General features: G+C 45.9%; 1 protein-coding gene across 7 annotated transcripts in view; it reads right to left on the bottom strand.

The window, feature by feature from the left end:
• Positions 1-16,519: 16,519 nt before the first annotated feature.
• The window catches only part of rxrgb (retinoid X receptor, gamma b), a 68,610-nt gene continuing 60,667 nt past the window's right edge, over positions 16,520-24,462 (bottom strand). For all 7 annotated transcript variants that reach the window (XM_084164238.1, XM_084164239.1, XM_084164240.1 and 4 more), the window contains exons 7-9: positions 18,562-18,786; positions 17,500-17,605; positions 16,520-17,042 (exon numbers count right to left, since the gene is read on the bottom strand). In XM_084164238.1, the coding sequence (XP_084020364.1) occupies positions 16,895-17,042; positions 17,500-17,605; positions 18,562-18,786 (479 nt within the window). In that variant the 3' untranslated portion in view covers positions 16,520-16,894. The remainder of the gene's footprint in view (positions 17,043-17,499; positions 17,606-18,561; positions 18,787-24,462) is intronic.

Genomic DNA, 24,462 nt, shown 5'->3' with positions numbered 1-24,462 from the left:
TTATTTTTATTTTCATTCCATGTAATCGCTATTCTCGGGAAAAGAAAACGAAACAATAATGGTAAAAAATAATAACTACATTTGTTACTTGGGCCAAAGGGGTCACATGGAAACTATCGCATATTTCCATTCTACTACAATGTGAGTATCCGATACTCAGTGTCGACAATAAAATCGTCCAAAAACGAAGCTGGAGAAATGTAGAGAAATGCCTGAATTCGATAGTTAGCCTAGAGGCAACGCTCACCGGTGGCCCGGCCGGGTGTATCACCTGCCAGCCATCCCAGAGTCCCACGGGTGGAGGTGGGACCAGGACCACGGAATCGTTCCCAGTCACATCTCACCCACGTTCATCTTAATTAGGATGATTCTGTTCTTTATACTTTCCTCTGCTCTTTGCACTGGATATTAGTTTATATTGGACGCCTTCCTCCATCATTGAAATACAACACAGCTTCTCCATCTGAGAACTCTCGTGGGGCATTTAAGCCCTGAACAGTGCCTGACAGGCAGCCCCGTCTCCCAGGACGCGTTCAGCCCCCAAGACCAGAGACAATCGCATGCAAGGAACAACGAGCCGTCGAGACACATTCAAACAGAGCCAGAAAGCTGAAGCCTAGAGGAAACAAGGTAATATAGCTAGCATCTTTCAAAATTAAGGCAACTTTATGCTGCTATATCACTGATATTATATCAGACTGATTTGTTGTAGATAATACATATTTTTCTGTTTGTTAGCTAGCTTGCTAGCAGGGCTGCTTGGCAAGCTCACTTGGCTAGCTAGTCTTGTGATCTAGTTAGCTAGGTCGTCTTGTTAGCTAGTAAGTTAGCTAGTTATATATGCTAGTTGTTAGCTTGCATAACTGATATGTGTATAATTATAAGGGACACTTCATGTTTTGTGGATAATATTTAAATTTATAATAATAATAAATAATAATATGCCATTTAGCAGACGCTTTTATCCAAAGCGACTTACAGTCATGCGTGCATACATTTTTTTTTTTTTTTGTGTGTATGGGTGGTCCCGGGGATCGAACCCACTACCTTGGCGTTACAAGCGCCGTGCTCTACCAGCTGAGCTACTGAGCTACTGACAGGCTGATCAGATTAGCTTTCAGCCTCAGAGGCTGATAAGTCAAGATGCTGCCTTGTAGGCTGTTTCATGAGAAAAGCTCCTTGCAGGCATATTAGCAGTCAACGTGCCTTATAGGCTGATGCATATGATCCAGTGGGTGAGCTCTATTCCTGCCTGGCTGATCAGATTCAATAGCAGCCTCAGAAGGTGATAAGTCAGCATGCTGCCTTGTAGGCTGTTTCATTAGCACATATTTTGTCTCTCTATATGAATGGAGTCAAGACTGTTACCTGACCTTAAATGTAGCAATTCTTCAATCAATGATTGGATGTACTACTTTGTTTCACTGATGTTTCTGTCTTTGTCTTATAGATGTGTGACGGTTGACTGTGACATTAAAGAAAAGAAGGTAATCAAATCAGTCTTCAAACAGTGTTGCTTTGCTGGTTCCATGTAGCCTACTACAAGTAAGTACCATGAAACTAACAGCCTCCTTTCAAAATTAAGCATCACAATGATTAGTTTAAATATTTACATATGAACATGCTTGCCAGGCTAATCTCCAGGCTAATTGGTTTACATAAGACTACAGTGGTTGCAATTTGGAAGCAATTGAAAAAGTCATTTATAAAAAATAAAGTAGGCATAACAAGAAATAGTAAGAAGCAGCGGAAGGCTGCTGAGGGGAGGACGGCTCATGATAATGGCTGGAATGGAGTCAATGGTATCAAACACATGAACACCATATGTGTTTGATGCCATTCCACTGACTCCATTCCAGACATTATCATGACCCGTCCTCACCTCAGCAGCCTCCGCTGGTAGGAAGGGTATAAGATCCTAACTGAAATGTCATTTTCACTCAAAGGCTGTACACTGTTGGCTAATAAGACAAGACCGGGTCAATCTTAGGGATCCATCAGCAGGGAATGCTGTGGTAAGAGGAATGGTGTCTCTGAGGCATAACAATACAGTAAGTCACGCATCTGATATTGTGTAACATAATATTGTTTCAACTTAACTCCTTAGTCCTAATGGAAACATATGGGAGCCCTGCCACATAATGCTGATTTTATGAGGTCGGAGAAATGTTTACCTCTCTCAAATTCACAGTCAAAGTAGCCTCGCGTGACCCGTCCTGCACTCAGGTAATTTCAGGATGGTCTTATGAGGCTTTAGTCATAGGTCTAGACTGGAGAAATTCCCCAATGAGGAAACAGATACAGATGTGATTGTGACAAGCATGACTAATTCAGCAGAGGACCATATGTCAAAGTGGTGCATAAAATACACGATAAGTGATTTGAGCAGTTTATTTGATAGTGCTGATTAAAAGCCCTCATTGGAAGTTTATTCAGCTGTTAAACATGTGCACCAACTTGTCTAAGGAAGTTACATAGCAGTATGTATAAAGGAGAACATTAAGAGGCTCCAGAACTACAGGAAATGTATTGAGTTGTCCAGCATTCAGTCGTATTGAGTTGTCCAGCATTCAGTCGTATTGAGTTGTCCAGCATTCAGTCGTATTGAGTTGTCCAGCATTCAGTCGTATTGAGTTGTCCAGCATTCAGTCGTATTGAGTTGTCCAGCATTCAGTCGTATTGAGTTGTCAAGCATTCAGTCCATTTAGGCTTTGTCAGTGCTGTGCTGATGCTCCAATGTCAATCAGCATGAGGGACAGATCACATGGGTGGATGTTTCAGTAGACCGTCGATTTCCCCCAAGTAATACAATGTTATTGTCCAACAATACAATGTTATTATCCAGAGAAGGCACATTTACCTGTAGATGGACAACAAGTTATTAAACTCTATTCCATATCACTCTCCATGTTTTCTAGGTGGTAAACGTTCTGCCTGAGGGGGAGTGTCATAAGCGTCAGTGAATGCGGTGGGCGAAGTCAAACGCAGGACACAGAGCTTACTGGAAACGTACTTTACTCGAAAGTAACCAGAGTACAAACAACCTCCAAAACAGGGAGGAAAATAACCCGCACCATAAACTACTGCCGATGACGAAAACAATCACACACAACACACAATGAAAGACAGAGGGTTATATAGGGAATACAATGCAACACAATAGGGAACAGGTGTACACAATTAAGACCAAACAAGTCAAACACAGAAACATAGATCGGTAGCAGCTAGTACTCCGGGGACGACGAACGCCGAAGCCTGCCCGAGCAAGGAGGAGAGGCAGCCTCGGCTGAATCCGTGACAGTACCCACCCCCATGACGTGCGGCACCAGCCGTGCGCCGACCCCGGCCTCGGGGACGGCCAGGAGGACGCGGAGCAGGGTGAGTCAGATGATTCTGATGGAACTCCCTCAACATGGAGGGATCTAGGATGTCCCTCCTAGGGACCCAGCACCGTTCCTCCGGACCGTACCCCTCCCACTCCACGAGATACTGCAGGCCCCCCACCCGACGCCTTGAATCCAAGATGGAACGGACTGAGTACGCCGGAGCCCCCTCGATGTCCAGTGGGGGCGGAGGAACCTCTCGTACCTCAGACTCCTGGAGTGGACCAGCTACTACCGGCCTGAGGAGAGACACATGGAACGAGGGGTTAATATGGTAATTAATGGGAAGTTGTAACCTATAACAAACCTTGTTCAATCTCCTCAGGACTTTAAATGGCCCCACAAACCTCCGACCCAGCTTCCGGCAGGGCAGGCGAAGGGGCAGGTTTCGGGTCGAGAGCCGGACCCGATCTCCCGGTGCATACACCGGAGCCTCACTGTGGTGGCGATCGGCGCTCGCCTTTTGTCGCCTGATAGCTCGCTGCAGGTGGACATGCGCAGCGTTCCAGGTCTCTTCCGAGCGCCGAAACCACTCGTCCACCGCAGGAGCTTCGATCTGGCTCTGATGCCAAGGTGCCAGGACCGGCTGATAACCTAACACACACTGAAAAGGCGTAAGGTTAGTTGAGGAGTGGCGAAGTGAGTTTTGGGCTATCTCTGCCCAGGGGATATATCCCGACCACTCCCCCTGCTGGTCCTGGCAATAGGACCTCAGAAACCTACCCACATCCTGGTTCACTCTCTCCACCTGCCCATTACTCTCGGGGTGAAACCCTGAGGTAAGGCTAATCGAGACCCCCAGACGTTCCATAAACACCCTCCAGACTCTAGAGGTGAACTGGGGACCCCGATCAGACAGTATATCCTCAGGTACCCCGTAGTGCCGGAAGACGTGTGTAAACAGGGCATCAGCAGTTTGTAGGGCTGTAGGGAGACCTGGCATAGGAATGAGACGGCAGGCCTTCGAAAACCGATCCACAACGACCAAGATCGTAGTGTTCCCCTGTGAGGGGGGAAGGTCCGTGACAAAGTTCACCGATAGATGAGACCACGGCCGTTGTGGAACGGGTAGGGGTTGTAATTTCCCTCTGGGCAGGTGTCTAGGCGCCTTACACTGGGCACACACCGAGCAGGAGGAAACATAAACCCTCACGTCCTTAGCTAAAGTGGGCCACCAGTACTTCCCACTAAGGCAGTGCACTGTCCGACCGATACCAGGATGACCAGAGGAGGGTGACGTGTGAGCCCAATATATCAATCGATCACGAACCTCGAGCGGCACGTACTTCCGACCCTCTGGACACTGGGGGGGGGGAGTAGGATCGGTACGTAACGCCCGCTCAATGTCCGCATCAACTTCCCACACCACCGGTGCCACCAGACAAGACTCCGGAAGTATGGGAGTGGGCTCAATGGACCTCTCCTCTGTGTCATATAGTCGGGACAGGGCGTCTGCCTTAGCGTTCTGGGAACCTGGTCTGTAGGTGAGCGTAAACACAAATCGAGTGAAAAACATAGCCCACCTTGCCTGACGAGGGTTCAGCCTCCTTGCCGCCCGGATGTACTCCAGGTTACGATGGTCAGTCAAAATGAGAAAAGGGTGTTTAGCCCCCTCAAGCCAATGCCTCCACACCTTCAGGGCTTGAACCACAGCTAACAGCTCCCTGTTCCCCACATCATAATTGTGCTGGGATGAAAGCACAGGGACAGAGTTTTGGTGGCATACCCGAGCGCTGAGACAGTACAGCACCGATCCCAGCCTCGGACGCATCCACCTCAACCTGGAATGCCAAAGAGGGATCCGGATGTGCCAGCACCGGAGCCGAGGTAAACAGGTCCTTCAGATGCCTAAAAGCCCTGTCCGCCTCAGCCGACCACTGCAGACGCACCGGCCCTACCTTTAGCAGGGAGGTAATGGGAGCTGCTACCTGCCCAAAGCCCCGGATAAACCTCCGGTAGTAATTGGCAAAACCCAAGAACCGCTGCACCTCCTTCACCGTGGTTGGAGTCTGCCAATTGCGCACGGCCGAAACGTGGTCAATCTCCATCTCCACACCTGACGCGGACAACCGGTGTCCCAGGAAGGAGATGGACTCTTGGAAGAACAGACATTTCTCGGCCTTCACATACAGGTCATGCTCCAACAGTCTACCAAGCACCCGACGAACCAGGGACACATGCTCGGCTCGTGTAGCGGAGTATATTAGAATGTCATCAATATACACCACTACCCCCTGTCCATGCAAATCCCGGAAAATCTCATCCACAAACGATTGGAAGACTGAAGGAGCATTCATCAAACCGTATGGCATGACGAGGTACTCATAGTGGCCCGAGGTGGTACTAAATGCTGTCTTCCACTCATCTCCCTCCCTAATACGCACCAGGTTGTACGCGCTCCTGAGATCCAATTTTGTGAAGAATCACGCCCCGTGTAATGACTCCGTCATACTAGCAATCAGAGGGAGTGAATAGCTGTATTTGATTGTGATCTGATTGAGACCACGGTAGTCAATGCACAGGCGTAAACCACCATCCTTCTTCTTCACAAAAAAGAAACTCGATGACGCAGGGGAAGTGGACGGCCGTATGTATCCCTGTCTCAGAGATTCGGTGACATATGTCTCCATAGCCGCCGTTTCCTCCTGAGACAGAGGATACACATGACTTTGAGGAAGTGCAGCGCCTACTTGGAGGTTTATCGCACAATCCCCCTGTCGATGGGGTGGTAATTGAGTCGCCTTCTTTTTACAGAAGGCGAGAGCCAAATCGGCATATTCAGGCAGAATGTGCATGGTGGGAACTTGGTTCGGACTTTCCACCGTCGTTGCCCCTACAGAAACACCTACACACCTCCCCAAGCACTGATCAGACCATCCCTCGAGAGCCCTCTGTTGCCATGAAATGTTGGGGTCATGAGAAGTTAACCAGGGAAGCCCCAACACCACGGGAAACGCAGGAGACAATCTAATCTAATTACAGTGGGGAAAAAAAGTATTTAGTCAGCCACCAATTGTGCAAGTTCTCCCACTTAAAAATATGAGAGGCCTGTAATTTTCATCATAGGTACACGTCAACTATGACAGACAAATTGAGAAAAAAAATCCAGAAAATCACATTGTAGGATTTTTAATGAATTTATTTGCAAATTATGGTGGAAAATAAGTATTTGGTCACCTACAAACAAGCAAGATTTCTGGCTCTCACAGACCTGTAACTTCTTCTTTAAGAGGCTCCTCTGTCCTCCACTCGTTACCTGTATTAATGGCACCTGTTTGAACTTGTTATCAGTATAAAATACACCTGTCCACAACCTCAAACAGTCACACTCCAAACTCCACTATGGCCAAGACCAAACAGCCGTCAAAGGACACCAGAAACAAAATTGTAGACCTGCACCAGGCTGGGAAGACTGAATCTGCAATAGGTAAGCAGCTTGGTTTGAAGAAATCAACTGTGGGAGCAATTATTAGGAAATGGAAGACATACAAGACCACTGATAATCTCCCTCGATCTGGGGCTCCACGTAAGATCTCACCCCGTGGGGTCAAAATGATCACAAGAACGGTGAGCAAAAATCCCAGAACCACACAGGGGGACCTAGTGAATGACCTGTAGAGAGCTGGGACCAAAGTAACAAAGCCTACCATCAGTAACACACTACGCCGCCAGGGACTCAAATCCTGCAGTGCCAGACGTGTCCCCCTGCTTAAGCCAGTACATGTCCAGGCCCGTCTGAAGTTTGCTAGAGTGCATTTGGATGATCCAGAAGAGGATTGGGAGAATGTCAGATGAAACCAAAATATAACTTTTTGGTAAAAACTCAACTCGTCGTGTTTGGAGGACAAAGAATGCTGAGTTGCATCCAAAGAACACCATACCTACTGTGAAGCATGGGGGTGGAAACATCATGCTTTGGTGCTGTTTTTCTGCAAAGGGACCAGGACGACTGATCCGTGTAAAGGAAAGAATGAATGGGGCCATGTATCGTGGGATTTTGAGTGTAAACCTCATTCCATCAGCAAGGGCATTGAAGATGAAACGTGGCTGGGTCTTTCAGCATGACAATGATCCCAAACACACCGCCCGGGCAACGAAGGAGTGGCTTCGTAAGAAGCATTTCAAGGTCCTGGAGTGGCCTAGCCAGTCTCCAGATCTCAACCCCATAGAACATCTTTGGAGGGAGTTGAAAGTCTGTGTTGCCCAGCAACAGCCCCAAAACATCACTGATCTAGAGGAGATCTGTATGGAGGAATGGGCCAAAATACCAGCAACAGTGTGTGAAAACCTTGTGAAGACTTACAGAAAACGTTTGACCTGTGTCATTGCCAACAAAGGGTATATAACAAAGTATTGAGAAACTTTTGTTATTGACCAAATACTTATTTTCCACCATAATTTGCAAATAAATTCATTCAAAATCCTACAATGTGATTTTCTGGATATTTTTTCCTCATTTTGTCTGTCATAGTTGACGTGTACCTATGATGAAAATTACAGGCCTCTCTCATCTTTTTACGTGGGAGAACTTGCACAATTGGTGGCTGACTAAATACTTTTTCCCCCCACTGTATCTCCTCATGGCCCTCCTGCGTTTTCATCCTGAGAGGCGCTGTGACCTCCCTAATCAACCCTGACCCCAAGGGGCGACTATCTAGGGCATGGATAGGGAAGGGCACATCAACTGGAACAATAGGAATCCCTAACTTATAGGTAAACTGACGATCGATAAAATTCCCAGATGCGCCTCAATCGACTAGCGCCTTATGCTGGGAATGAGGAGAAACCTCGGGAAACACAACATTAATACACATTTGCGCAACAGGGAGCTCTGGGTGAGTTGGGTGCCTACTCACCTGGAATGGCTCATCAGTGCGTCGCCCACTGCCTCGATTCCTAGGAGACCCTCCCCAGCACCGACCAGCAGTGTGTCCTCTGCGGCCACAGTTGGTGCAGGGGACGGCCCCTCTCCTGGTCTCCCTCATACCAGCACCTCCAAGCTCCATAGGGGTCGGCTCGGAAGTACTGGGGGTTGGAATGGACGGCCCCGGATCCGGACGTCCGCGGGTAGCCAACAGGGTATCCAGGCGAATCGACATGTCCACCAGTTGGTCCAGGCTTAGGTTGGTGTCCCTGCAGGCCAATTCCCGACGCACGTCCTCCCTCAAGCTACATCGGTAGTGGTCGATGAGGGCCCTCTCATTCCATCCCGCGTTGGCAGCCAGCATCCGGAAGTCCAGTGCGAACTCCTGCGCGCTCCTCCTCCCCTGTCTGAGGTGGAATAGACGCTCACCCGCCACTTCTGGTGGATGATCGAATACCGCCCTAAAGCGGCGGGTGAACTCCGCATAGTTGACAGTAGCGGCGTCTATTCCCCCCCCCACTCGGCGTTGGCCCACTCCAGCGCCTTGCCGGACAGACAGGAGATGAGGGCGGACACGCTCTCGTATCCCGAGGGTACCGGGTCGATGGTTGCCAGGTAGAGTTCGACCTGGAGCAGGAAACCCTGACACCCGGCAGCTGTGCCATCATAAGCGCTCGGGAGCGAGAGCCGAGTCCCACTGGACCCCGGAGGTGAAACGATGGGTATCGATGATGGTGGTGGTGTTATCGGAGGAGGTGTAGGCAGACCTCCTCTCTCCCATCGCTCCATGGTGCTCACTACACGGTCCATGGCGGTGCCGAGAGCCTGGATCATATTTTTACATTTTTACATTTTAGTAATTTAGCAGACGCTCTTATCCAGAGCGACTTACAGTTAGTGAATACATATTTATTTTTATTTTTATACTGGCCCCCCCGTGGGAATCGAACCCACAACCCTGGCGTTGCAAACGCCATGCTCTATCAACTGAGCTACATCCCTGCCGGCCATTCCCTCCCCTACCCTGGACGACGCTGGGCCAATTGTGCGCCGCCCATGAGTCTCCCGGTCGCGGCCGGCTGCGACAGAGCCTGGATTCGAACCAGGATCTCTAGTGGCACAGTTAGCACTGCGATGCGGCGCCTTAGACCACTGCGCCACTCAGGAGGCAAGGCCGCTTGTTGTTGCACGCGTTCTTCCATTGATCCTGCTGGCACCGCTGCTCCTGCTGACTCCATGTTACTGGTGTGTGATTCTGTCATAAGCGTCAGTGAATTGCGGTGGGCGAAGTCAAACGCAGGACACAGAGCTTACTGGAAACGTACTTTACTCGAAAGTAACCAGAGTACAAACAACCTCCAAAACAGGGAGGAAAATAACCCGCACCATAAACTACTGCCGATGACAAAAACAATCACACACAACACACAATGAAAGACAGAGGGTTATATAGGGAATACAATGCAACATAATAGGGAACAGGTGTACACAATTAAGACCAAACAAGTCAAACACAGAAACATAGATCGGTAGCAGCTAGTACTCCGGGGACGACGAACCCCCGAATCATGCCCGAGCAAGGAGGAGGGGCAGCCTCGGCTGAATCCGTGACAGGGAGGGGCCTGAGGGGGAGCAGAGGGGTGAGAGGTAAACGTTCTGCCTTTTGGGGGAGGGGTCCAGAATGAGAGCAGAGGGGTAAACGTTCTGCCCTTTGGGGGAGGGGTCCAGAATGGGAGCAGAGGGGTAAACGTTCTGCCTTTTGGGGGAGGGGTCCAGAATGAGAGCAGAGGGGTAAACGTTCTGCCCTTTGGGGGAGGGGTCCAGAATGGGAGCAGAGGGGTAAACGTTCTGCCTTTTGGGGGAGGGGTCCAGAATGGGAGCAGAGGGGTAAACGTTCTGCCTTTTGGGGGAGGGGTCCAGAATGAGAGCAGAGGGGTAAACGTTCTGCCCTTTGGGGGAGGGGTCCAGAATGAGAGCAGAGGGGTAAACGTTCTGCCCTTTGGGGGAGGGGTCCAGAATGGGAGCAGAGGGGTAAACGTTCTGCCCTTTGGGGGAGGGGTCCAGAATGGGAGCAGAGGGGTAAACGTTCTGCCCTTTGGGGGAGGGGTCCAGAATGAGAGCAGAGGGGTAAACGTTCTGCCCTTTGGGGGAGGGGTCCAGAATGAGAGCAGAGGGGTGAGTGACCCCTTCAGACTAGCGGAACTTGACTTTTGGCAGGACCCATAAATGGATAAACAATTTGACATTTATTTGTGTTAAAGTTGATGTGTTTCCATTCTTGTTCATATTTGGCATTTCATCCACTAGAACGCGAAGGCGGAGTCTGTGGAGGAAGAGGAAGAGGAAGAGGAAAGCCACTTCTCCAGTCTGCACAGGTCTGCCAATGACATTACTTCCCGTCTGGCACCCTGCAGCGCCCCAGTCGAGGGGGGGGGAGGGGACAAGGCAGGCGGTAGAGAAGGGGGAACGACTAGTCACCCTGAGAGAGCAGAGAAGACTCAGAGGGTAGGTATCCGCTTCTTTAGACAAGATGCTGGAAAACAACTGCATTAGGGCAGAGGGTTTTTATATCCGTTTTATACAGAGCAGAGCAGTTGTATTTTTAAGTGAACATGGCCGGCAATGGTTTTTGACCATTTATTTTCCATTAAACGAAATACAGATAATAAGGACAATGACGAGACAACCATAAAAAAAAACGGACCATTTTGTGAGGTGAAGAAACCTCTCTTTCTAGAAGCATGAAAACAATCTATTAGAATCCTATCCTATCCCGTAACACCCCTTATGTCCTGTTGTGCTTCTCTTCAGGTTTATGTCCTAGCCCCAAACCAGACACCTTGAGGACTTCCTGCTTTAGCTGTGGGGAGATCAATGTCCTAGCCCCAAACCCAGACCACCCTGAGGACTTCCTGCTTTAGCTGTGGGGAGATCAATGTCCTAGCCCCAAACCAGACACCTTGAGGACTTCCTGCTTTAGCTGTGGGGAGATCAATGTCCTAGCCCCAAACCCAGACCACCCTGAGGACTTCCTGCTTTAGCTGTGGGGAGATCAATGTCCTAGCCCCAAACCCAGACCACCCTGAGGACTTCCTGCTTTAGCTGTGGGGAGATCAATGTCCTAGTCCCAAACCAGACCACCCTGAGGACTTCCTGCTTTAGCTGTGTGGAGATCAATGTCCTAGTCCCAAACCAGACCACCCTGAGGACTTCCTGCTTTAGCTGTGTGGAGATCAATGTCCTAGTCCCAAACCGGACCACCCTGAGGACTTCCTGCTTTAGCTGTGGGGAGATCAATGTCCTAGTCCCAAACCAGACCACCCTGAGGACTTCCTGCTTTAGCTGTGGGGAGATCAATGTCCTAGCCCCAAACCAGACCACCCTGAGGACTTCCTGCTTTAGCTGTGGGGAGATCAATGTCCTAGCCCCAAACCACACCACCCTGAGGACTTCCTGCTTTAGCTGTGGGGAGATCAATGTCCTAGCCCCAAACCAGACCACCCTGAGGACTTCCTGCTTTAGCTGTGGGGAGATCAGTTCTCTTACCAAGACTACAAAGGATTCCCCCTGTTTACATTTGTCTCCTGGTGAACTGGGTTGCACTTTATTATTATTATTTAAGCACTGTTGTTTGTTTTTTGCTATTCCAACACACTGGTTCTTGTGTACACGTTGGTGTTATTTCTCCTACCGGCTTGTGTTCTGATAGAAGCACTGTGGAGGCAACGTTGAATTAGACCTGTGACAATAAATGCACTGTTGAAGATTATGGCTCGTCTCGTCTTACTATGTTCTCCTATTAAGGACACGACAGACCAACACCAACGTCGACCTTGCACAGCGGTTACACAGCCTCAGACCACAGAACATTGGCAGTCATTTTCTGTTAATTTCCCAACGATTCTACATGTTGAATGGCCACAGTTCGTCGACACCCAGCAGGTGATCTACTGCACACGGCTGACGTTCCTGTTTGTCTGTGGTCCTCTGTAGCTCAGCTGGTAGAGCACGGCGCTTGTAACGCCAAGGTAGTGGGTTCGATCCCCGGGACCACCCCATACACAAAAAAAATGTATGCACGCATGACTGTAAGTCGCTTTGGATAAAAGCGTCTGCTAAATGGCATATTATTATTATTATTATTACACACCAGTTATAGTTAGATGTGTTCTATATGATGTCCCACGGTGGTGACTTCATAGATGTACAGCTGCAGACTCTGAACATTCAGGTCACTCACCACAGCACACAATAGGGCTGTGTTTACACAGGCAGCCTAATTCTGATCTTTTGCCCACTTTTTGGTCTTTTGACCAATCAGATCTTTTGCCAATAATTGGGCAAAAAATATATATTGGGCTGCCTGTGTAAACACTGCCTAAGTACATGAAAAATGTACACTAATCCGGCACAATGAAGGGTACAATAAAAGGGTGCTAGCGAAGGGTGCTAGCGAAGGGTGTCCATGAACAGAACATTCAGTTGTTTTTTTTGTATAGCACACGTGCGGGACGTCGCCATGCCTCTATAAATGACATGTCTGAATCTGGTCCCAAGTAAATAACTGTCAAAGACAATGGTGAGTATAAGTGGGGGTATTTCCATGTGCTCTGAGCAGATATTTAGCGCATGATAATCATGAATGAGATGAGGCCCCTTTAGGACCATCTTGTATGTGAGGCTGATTACTATCTGATTCATCAAAACAAGAGCAACAATATTTGCAAAGTACAAATTAATTGTTTTCAGTAATATCAAATTACTTATTTCCAGTTGAAGTACAGCAGCTCAACGAAAAAAAGACAGTGGACTAGAAGCTTCACAGGAGACTGAAAGAAAGCTGGGGTATGTTAAAGTGAAACAACATGCAGAATAGAATGAGAATGTACAACGTGGACAAACCATCTATTATTCAATAGGGTGGCATCATATAAGTTACTCTATGCATTACATTTCTATCTGCAACATTCTGAAAGATGCTTGAAGAAGAGCATACTCCCTACAGTAGTACATTGTGCTTGTTCTATAATAATAATAATAATAATAATAATATGCCATTTAGCAGACGCTTTTATCCAAAGCGACTTACAGTCATGAGGGACGACTTAAGCTAGGCTTTTCACAAATGATTTAATCTACAAAACACCTCAACTCCCAAACACCTGGGCAAGAACTGATCCATGTCATACAAAGGTTAAGACATCTGAGAGGTGCCTAGCTCAGAAGGAGCACCATCAACACGCAGATTTACATTTTAGTATTACGGTTCAGGATCAGTATGGGTTGCTATGGCATCCTTCTACTAGTACGTAAACAATCAGGCAATGAGTATGTCCATCTGAAACGACACTCTATTCCCACTACTTCTGGCCAGGACTAGCAGTGTACTATAGAGGGAATAGAGTCATTTTAAGACACACACCCTTTATGTGATACGTTTGTTCCATGATATAAACAGTGAAATATAAAAAAGAAGTGTCTTGTGATAGAAAGGGTTGGCAAATTAATTCCAAACGAACCGATAACTCGTCCTTCCCATTCACAATTGGAGACATCAGATTTCTTCATCAACATCATCCCTTAATCAACAATGGACTGGACTGGACTGGACTGATTCAAGTAAAATAAACCAGTCCTTCTTAAGAAATTAAGACAAAATCTAAATTTGCAGGAGCTGAAAGAAATCTGAACCCCAGGTTGAGCACTGTAGATGAGCTCTGGCTTTGGGTATGGAGTGACTGAAGGGACAAAATGCACACAGTTACACCCAGGAAGAGAGATATGGGACATACAGATCATACACTGCAAAACCTCAATAATACTACACTATCTTCTTTTCATTAAAGACCCTATAGAGGGATTAAGAATGACACAGTATGCAATAGTTTAATATGCATGCAGTCTGTCCATTCTAATCTTCATAAAGGACGTGGGAAACCAATCTCGCACACAAACGCAACAGCGTAGAACAGAGCAGTGAGACATACAATGAAAGGGAGAAGGGAAATAGATACCATAGTCTCGTAAAGTGTATTGATTGTAAAGAACATCGAGGTTTCCATCCTCTGGACACAGTGCGTCTGTTAGGAGAAACATTCAAATAAAAAAGGAAAAGGGTTAGGTTGAGCCCAGAGAGAGGTTGAGCCCAGAGAGAGGTTGAGCCCAGAGAGAGGTTGAGCCCAGAGAAAGGGGTTGAGGAGGGGCTATAGGTGGGCTTTCCTTCTGAGGGGCCTGCAGCATGTTTAGGTTGGGCAGGTTGCCTGTGCAGACTGGGCTGCCTGCGTTGTCTGTGTTGTTGTCTGTGCCTCTATGGCAGCCGCTGGGCTCACAGCACACTGGCTGTCTGTTGCTGGCCACTACAGTCATGCTGCCTAGAGACCTGGCTAGTCTGGAGTGGCAAAGGGAGCTGGCAGAGAGGAGGGAAGGGGTTAATTGTCAACAAGGAACCATGAATGGTAGAATCCTGATTTATGAGCGTCTGAGGCTGCTATTGAATCTGATCAGCCAGGCAGGAATAGAGCTCACCCACTGGATCATATGCATCAGCCTATAAGGCACTTTGACTGCAAGGAGATTTGCTCATGAAACAGCCTACAAGGCAGCATCTAAACATATCAGCTTCTGAGGCTGCTACTGAATCTGATCAAGCTCTGAGGCTGAAAGCTAATCTGATCAGCCTGTCAGGAATGGAGCTCTGTACATTTAAATATTATCCACAAAACATGAAGTGTCCCTTATAATTATAAGCATATCAGTTACGCAAGATAACAACTATCATAGATAACTAGCTAGCTTGCTAGCTAACAAGACTGCCTAGCTAACTAACCAGCTAGCTCACAAGACTACCTAGCTAGCTAGCTCACAAGACCAGCTAGCCAAGTGAGCTTGTTGGCAGCCCTGGCAGCAAGCTAGCTAACAAACACAAAAAGATTGCTCATCTACAACAAATCAGTCTGATATAATATCAGTGATTTATCAGTATAAAGTTGCCTTAATTTTGAAAGATGCTAGCTATATTACCTTGTTTCCTCTAGGCTTCAGCTTTCTGGCTCTGTTTGAATGTGGCTCGACGGCTCGTTGTTCCTTGCATGCGATTGTCTCTGGTCTTGGGGGCTGAACGCGTCCTGGGAGACGGGGCTGCCTGTCAGGCGCTGTTCAGGGCTTAAATGCCCCACGAGCGCTGAGAACTCCATAGAGTAGAGCTACTCACCACCTCTAGTGGCTCATTGAGGAAACAAGACATTCAGGCGCAGTAGTGTACTCCCGATGGTCCATGAAAGGTATCACCTGGATAGGCTATTAGCCTACCTGGGTAAACCTACATTTATTGATCTAAAAACACATAGTCAGATCCAAAATTATTAGTACCCTTGATAAAGATTAGCAAAAAAAAACTGGTATAAAATAAATACAAAGCTAATTGACCACAAAATCAATATTTTGCAATGGCCATCTCAGTCTCTGGACTTGAGCCCCATTGAAAACCTGTGGTTTGAATTGAAGAGGGCAGTCAATAAGCGCAGGCTAAGGATATCAATGATCTGGACAGATTCTGTATGGAGGAATGGTCTAAGATCCCTCCCAATGTGTTCTCCAATCTCATAAAACATTTTAGAAAAAGGCTCAGTGCCGTTATCCTCGTAAGGGTAGGGTGCTGGAGTATTGAAAACAGGGGTGCCAATAATTTTGACCCCCGTCTTTTATAGATTTTTTTGTATTACTTGTTAAACAAAATCTATTTTGCTGAGAAATTGTATCAGTATAAAATAATATATTATATAAACAGGTGCAGTTAATACAGGTAATGAGTGGAGAACAGGAGGGCTTCTTAAAGAAAAACTAACAGGTCTGTGAGAGCCGGAATTCTTACTGGTTGGTAGGTGATCAAATACTTATGTCATGCAATAAAATGCAAATTAATTACTTAAAAATCATACAATGTGATTTTCTGGATTTTTGTTTTAGATTCCGTCTCTCACAGTTGAAGTGTACCTATGATAAAAATTACAGACCTCTACATGCTTTGTAAGTAGGAAAACCTGCAAAATCGGCAGTGTATCAAATACTTGTTCTCCCCACTGTATATATTTTTTGCATACAATATGGCTCAGTATGAGTGTTATCTATTTGATAGTCTTTTTTGCTCATCTTTATCAAGGGTGCCAATAATGTTGGACCTGACTCTACATGAATATGTGATATACAACACCGCTAAGTCTGTTTAATCATTAAGGCATGAGAAACATCATAAACAAAACTATTCAAAAAATCATAATTTTAAATAATTTTATTCTGGAAGAATTCTAAAATGCATTTGGGATGGTTTCGGTTTTATACAATTCATCTTTGAATAAAATATTATTTTCAATATTGCTTTGGGTTGCTTTTAAAATGGATACCTGAAATTATATATTTAGAAAAAAAATATTTTAACAATTTTATTATAATGTGTTTTAACCGTGTATTTTTTACACCCCACTCCACTCCCTTAAACCGGCCCTCCTCATACCCCCAAAAAATACAAATTGTTGACATTAATAATAATTTGTGCTTTGTACAAAATATGTCTGTTTTACAACTTGAATCAAGTTTCATCTTCATATCAATTACATTGTGGGAGTATATACAGAGGGAAGTGGGACTCGTGTCATGTGATTTGGTGTGGCGCTTCGAGCATCTCCATGAGGAAGGTGTCTATGGGTGTGTCTCCTATCAGCTTGAAGAAGAACAGGTGCTCCAGACACTTGAGGCCTATGGAGCGCAGGGCGGGGAGACGCAGCAACAGTTTAGCAAACCTAGGAGGAGGGAGGGTCACAAGAAACAAAAGATTAAACCTGGCTATGACCATGTCATAATACTCGTTCATTGTTCATTGTCCTCTTCTCAAGGAATGTCTCACTTTCCTGTGAGAGTGCCCAATAGGTGTTCACAATATTAAAGGAAAACAATTTATTTAAAAGAAATGGTCAATTCCAATAGGAGACTAAGGCAGTGATCAGATTGTATTGGGATGTGTCTGGTCTGTAGCAGCGTTGGGGTCAATTCTAATTGAAGTCAGTAAATTTAGGAAGTGATTTGAATTTGAAAAAGTTTGACATAAATAGCTTCTCCTTTTACAGCTTATTGAGAAGTCATTGAAAATAGATGCCCCCTTTTTAATTATTTAATTAGAATGTCAGTTTACTTCTTGAATTGACTGACTTCAATTCGAATTGACCCCAACCCTGTCTGTATGAGCTGTGAATACTGTACCTGCCGGGCTGGTCTGGGTACTTGGCTTTGGTGTAGGACTCCAGCGAGGCGTAGACCTTCTCCCTCAGCCCTTCTACCTCTGGTGGATTCGACAGGCCTTTTGCATCTGCAACAACAGAACATTTACAGTCAGTCTGATGCCTTTATAAATTCACCTTCGCCCAGAAACGGACTGGCCATAGGGCAGTTCGGGCAAATGCCAGATGGGCTGGTCCATGTTTAGACCAATGGGCCGGTCTAAATTTTGATTTTTTGCACAGAATTATCATTATTTGGCTAATAATGAGGGCCTCTAGTAAAAACGGACTAGTTACACAAAGTCCTAGTCACTCACACCAGAACATTAAGATACAGTCATGCTGCCCGATGACCCATCACACCGACACCAACATTCCAATGACCCATAGTAATCTATTGTGGCCTCCTTTATCATGGTCACGTCCGCTAACATGAAGACTGCCCGGCAACAGGCCACAAGGTCATGTCCAACCATCTCTGACTGCAACAATACATCAACAACCACATTCCTTCCCTCATACGCCACACAGAGAACACAGAAAAAGGAAGTCATTTAAATAACAAACCAGTATCATAACTGTTGGTGTAATTAATCAGACAGAGGCGTAATGCCTATAGGTGGCACAGGGGCACGTGCCCCCTCACATTATAAAAATATATATTTTATTTCGTTTTTCCGTTTTTTTTCTCTGCAATACTACTAGCGACTTAGAAGTGTTATGAAGTTGGCTTTAGCCCAGATAGGGTCCTAACCTCCCAACCTCATCACTAGCTACCAAGACGCCATTTCAGGCTATCAGTCAAGTTAGAGTAACTTGTCTAACTATCTTTGCTGACATGCCTAATGGGTATAGATATGCAGAAAAATAGACATATTTCTGACATAGAATTAATTATATCGATGGCTCTATATTGCAGGAAAAAGCTGTATCAGGCGTTTGAAAAAATTCTAAATTCTCCAACTTAGCCATCCTCACGTACTTTGTGCCCCCTCAGATTTCTTGGGGTGCTTGATGCCCCTGCAAGCAGGTATGACCCACTGACCTGGGTTGAAGAGGACGATGGCTCGAAGGCAGCCCAGCTCTGTCTTGTCCATCTTCATGTCTTTCATCTTTGACACCAACTCTGTCAAGACTCTGTCAAAGATGGAGCCCACTCCGGCACTGTGGGCACTGCTTCTCTGGACGTGGAGGCCCGTGGCCAATAGGATTCCGTCTTTTACCGTGACAGAGCGGTGTGAGAAAGACGCGATGAGGAGCTCGTTCCAGCCTGAACATAGACAGATAAACACACAGGGATCGTTACTTGGCAACCAACGTCACTGCATGAATGCTAGTGTTTATCTACTGTTCTCTCTTTATTTCTCTATCTCATCTCACCCTCTAGCTTCATATCGCTCTTTCTCTATCCCTCCCACTTCTCTATCCCTCCCACTTCTCTATCCCTCCGACTCTATCTTCAAATATCTCCTTTTCTCTTCATGTATCTTTCTCTCTCTCTCTTTTGGTTTCCTATCAGGCTATTAAAACCTCTTCAGCTCATTAGTGATGCGGTGTGATATTTCCTCTCCCACGTTTAGGGTCAGTGTTTGAAATATCCCACCAGCAGAGGTCAGAGTTGGGGTGTTTTTGAAAGAGTCATTGCTGGGAATCTGTTCATTGCAGATATGGCTCTGGAAACTGGGAAACTGGTTTATGCAACGACCAGGTCAGGTTGAATTTGGTTCTAGGATGCAACATCAATATGAGAGAAAAATACGAGGCAGAATCCTGATGAGACTACGTTGGCGAGCAAATAAACTGCCTCTACCCTCTGTTCTGTTGGTGAACATGTACATATTACCTCAACTACCTCAACTAGCCGGTGCCCCCGCACATTGACTCTGCAACGGTACCCCCCTGTATATATAGCCTCCCTACTGTCACTTTATTTTACTTCTGCTCTTTTTTTTCTCAACACTTTTTTTGTTGTTGTTTTATTTTTACTTTTTTTGTTTAAAATAAATGCACTGTTGGTTAAGGGCTGTAAGTAAGCATTTCACTGTAATGTCTGCACCTATTGTATTCGGCGCATGTGACCAATACAATTTGATTTGATGATTTGATTTGAACGTACAGTCACTAGAGAACAAACTGGATGAGCTCCGTTGGAGACTATCCTATCAACGGGACCTGAAGAACTGTAAAATTCTATGTTTCATGGAGTCGTGGCTGAACAATGACATGGATAATAAACATCTCGCTGGTTTTTCCATGCATTGTCAAGACCGGTCGGCAGCCTCGGGTAAGATGAGGGGAGGAGGGGTGCGTCTCTTTGTTAACAACAGCTGGTGTGCAATCTCTAATGTTACGGAAGTCTCAAGTTTTTGCTCGCTTGAGTTCGAATACCTCATGATAAGCTGCAGACCATACTATTTACCAAGAGAGTTTTCATCTATATTTTTCGTAGCTGTCTATTTACCAGCACAAACCGATGCTGGCACTAAGACCACATTTTAATGCAGGGAAACTGAAATCTGTTTTACCTCATTTTTACAAGCATGTCACCTGTGCAACTAGAGGCGACAAAACTCTAGAAAACCTTTACTCCACACACAGAAAACCTTTACTCCACACACAGAAAACCTTTACTCCACACACAGAAAACCTTTAATCCACACACAGAAAACCTTTACTCCACACACAGAAAACCTTTACTCCACACACAGAAAACCTTTACTCCACACACAGAAAACCTTTACTCCACACACAGAAAACCTTTGGCAAATCTGACCATAACTCTATCCTCCTGATTTCTGCTTACAAGCAAAAACTGAAACAGGAAGTGGCCCGACGAAGCGGATGCTAAGCTACAAGACTGTTTTGCTAGCACAGACTGGAATATGTTCCGGGATTCATCCGATAGCATTGAGGAGTTTACCCCATCAGTCACCGGCTTCATTAATAAGTGCATCGACAACTTCGTCCCCACAGTGACCGTACGTACATATCCCAACCCAGAAGCCATGGATTACAAGCAACATCTGCACTGAGCTAAAGGCTAGAGCTGCCGCATTCAAGGAGCGGGACACTAATCGAGACGCTTATAAGAAATCCCGCTACGACCTCCGACGAGCCATCAAACAGGACAAGGATCGAATCCTACTATGACGGCTCTGATGCTCGTCGGATGTGGCAGGGCTTGCAAACTCAGCTGCGAACTGTCCAGTGACGCGAGCCTACCAGATGAGCAAAATGCCTTCTATACTCGCTTCGAGGCAAGCAACACTGAACCATGCATGAGAGCACCAGCTGTTCCAGACGACTGTGTGATCTCGATCTCCGTAGCCGATGTGAGTAAGATCTTTAAACAGGTCAACATTCACAAGGCCGCAGGGCCAGACGGATTACCAGGATACATACTCAGAGCATGGGAAGTGTCTTCACTGACATGTTCAACCTCTCCTTGACCCTGTCTGTAATACCTACATGTTTCAAGCAGACCAACATAGTCCCTGTGCCCAAGAACACCAAGGTAACCTGTCTAAATGACTACCACCCAGTAGCACTCATATCTGTAGCCATGAAAGGCTTTAAAAAGCTGGTCATGGCTAAAATCAATACTATCATCCCAGACACCCTGGACTCACTCCAATTCGCATACCGCCCCAACAGATCCACAGATGACGCAATCTCTATTGCACTCCACACTGCCCTCTCCCACCTGAACAAGAGGAACACCTATATGAGAATGGTGTTCATCGACTACAGCTCAGCATTCCACACCATACTCTTCGACTCTTCCCCCTCAGGAGGCTGAAAAGATTTGGTATGCGCCCACAGATCCTCAAGAAGTTCCACAGCTGCACCATTGAGAGCATATTGATTGGCTACATCACCGCTTGGTACGGCAACTGCTTGGCATCTGACCGCAAGGCGCTACAGAGGGTAGTGCGTACGGCCCAGTACATCACTGGGGCAGAGCTCCCTGCCATCCAGGACCTATATACAAGGCGGTGTCAGAGGAAGGCCCTAAAGATTGTCAAATACTTCAGTACATCACTGGGGCCGAGCTCCCTGCCATCCAGGACCTATATACAAGGCGGTGTCAGAGGAAGGCCCTAAAGATTGTCAAATACTTCAGTACATCACTGGGGCCGAGCTCCCTGCCATCCAGGACCTATATACAAGGCGGTGTCAGAGGAAGGCCCTAAAGATTGTCAAAGACTCCAGCCACCCAAGTCATGGACTGTTCTCTCTGCTACCGCATGGCAAGCAGTACCGATGCACCAACTCTGAAACCAACAGGACCCTGAACAGCTTCTACCCCCAAGCCATAATACTGCTAAATACACTTAACACAAATATAAACGCAACATGCAACAACTTCAAAGATTTTATGAGTTACAGTTCATATAAGGAAATCAGTCAATTGAAATAAATTAATTAGGCCCTAATCTATGGATCTCACATGACTGGGAATACAGATATGCATCTGTTGGTCACAGATACCTTTTTTAAAAAAGGTAGGGGTGTGGATCAGAAAACTAGTCAAAACTAGTTGTTCCCAGCACAAGGTGCACCTGTGTAATGTCATACTGTTTAATCAGCTTCTTGATATGCCACACCTGTCAGGTGGATGGATTATCTTGGCAAAGGAGAAATGCTCACTAACAGGGATGTAAACAAATTTGTGCAAATATTTAAGAGAAATAAGCTGTTTGTGCATATGGAACATTTCTGGGATATTTTGTTTCAGCTCATGAAACATGGGACCAACACTTTACATGTTGTGTTTTATATTTTTGTTCAGTGTATAAAGATTAGCTGGCTAATCACTAGCACGTGGGCTTGAGAGGTTGTTGATGAGACCTGTGTTAATTTCCTATAGCCTAATAAGAAGTTAGTCATTATTAGTGAATGTGCATGTTGCGTTTGTACTTTTGTTCAGTATGGTTAACCAAATAGCTACCTGGACTATCTGCATTGACCCTTTTTCACTAACTCTATTGACTCATCACATATGCTGCTGCTACTGTTTATTATCTATCCTGTTGCCTAGTCACTTTACCCCTACCTATACAGTGCCTTGCAAAGGTATTCATCCCCCTTGGCATTTTTCCTATTTTGTTGCATTACAACCTGTAATTTAAATGGATTTTTATTTGGATTTAATGTAATGGACATACACAAAATAGTCCAAATTGGTGAAGTGAAATGAAAAAAATAACTTGTTTCAAAAAATTCTAAAAAATAAATAACTGAAAAGTGGTGCGTGCATATGTATTCACCCCCTTCGCTATGAAGCCCCTAAATAAGATCTGGTGCAACCAATTACCTTCATAAGTCACATAATTAGTTAAATAAAGTCCACCTGTGTAAAATCTAAGTGTCACATGATCTCAGTATATATACACCTGTTCTGAAAGGCCCCAGAGTCTGCAACATCACTAAGCAAGGGACACCACCAAGCAATGAAGACCATGAAGACCAAGGAGCTCTCCAAACTGGTCAGGGACAAAGTTGTGGAGAAGTACAGATCAGAGTTGGGTTATTTAAAAATATCAGAAACTTTGAACATCCCACGGAGCACCATTAAATCCATTATTTAAAAAATTGAAAGAATATGGCACCACTACAAACCTGCCAAGAGAGGGCTGCCCACCAAAACTCACGGACCAGGCAAGGAGGGCATCAATCAGAGAGGCAACAAAGAGATCAAAGATAAATCTGAAGGAGCTGCAGAGCTCCACAGCGGAGATTGGAGTATCTGTCCATAGGACCACTTTAAGCCGTACACTCCACAGAGCTGGGCTTTACAGAAGAGTGGCCAGAAAAAAGCCATTGCTTAAAGAAAAAAATAAGCAAACACATGTGGTGTTCGCCAAAAAGCATGTGGGAGACTCCCCAAACATATGGAAGAAGGTACTCTGGTCAGATGAGACTAAAATTGAGTTTTTTGGCCATCAAGGAAAACGCTATGTCTGGCGCAAACCCAACACCTCTCATCACCGCGAGAACACCATCCCCACAGTGAAGCATGGTGGTGGCAGCATCATGCTGTGGGGATGTTTTTCATCGGCAGGGACTGGGAAACTGGTCAGAATTGAAGGAATGATGGATGGTGCTAAATACAGGGAAATTCTTGAGGGAAACCTGTTTCAGTCTTCCAGAGATTTGAGACTGGGATGGAGGTTCACCTTCCAGCAGGACAATGACCCTAAGCATACTGCTAAAGCAACACTCAAGTGGTTTAAGGGGAAACATTGAAATGTCTTGGAATAGCCTAGTCAAAGCCCAGACCTCAATCCGATTGAGAATCTGTGGTATGACTTAAAGATTGCTGTACACCAGCGGAACCCATCCAACTTGAAGGATGGGCAAAAATCCCAGTGGCTAGATGTGCCAAGCTTATAGAGACATACCCCAAGAGACTTGCATCTGTAATTGCTGCAAAAGGTGGCTCTACAAAGTATTGACTTTGGGGGGGTGAATAGTTATGCACACTCAAGTTTTCTGTTTTTTTGTCTTATTTCTTGTTTGTTTCACAAAAAATGTTGTTGCATCTTCAAAGTGGTAGGCATGTTGTGTAAATCAAATGATACAAACCCCCCCAAAATAAATTTTAATTCCAGGTTGTAAGGCAACAAAATAGGAAAAATGCCAAGGGGGTGAATACTTTCGCAAGCCACTGTATGTACATACACTATATATACAAATGTATGTGGACACGCCTTCAAATGAATGGATTCTGCTATTTCAGCCACACCCGTTGCTGACAGGTGTGTAAAATCGAGCACACAGCCATGCAATCTCCATAGACAAACATTGGCAGTAGAATGGCCTTACTGAAGAGCTCAGTGACTTTCAACGTGGCACCGTCATAGGATGCCACCTTTCCAACAAGTCAGTTTGTCAAATTACTGCCATGCTAAAGCTGCCCCGGTCAACTGTAAGTGCTGTTATT

Source organism: Coregonus lavaretus (assembly GCF_964263955.1).
Source record: "Coregonus lavaretus genome assembly, chromosome: 6".
Taxonomy (NCBI): domain Eukaryota; kingdom Metazoa; phylum Chordata; class Actinopteri; order Salmoniformes; family Salmonidae; genus Coregonus; species Coregonus lavaretus.
Note: the sequence above shows the minus strand (reverse complement) of the source record. Positions and strands in the feature narration are given on the sequence as shown.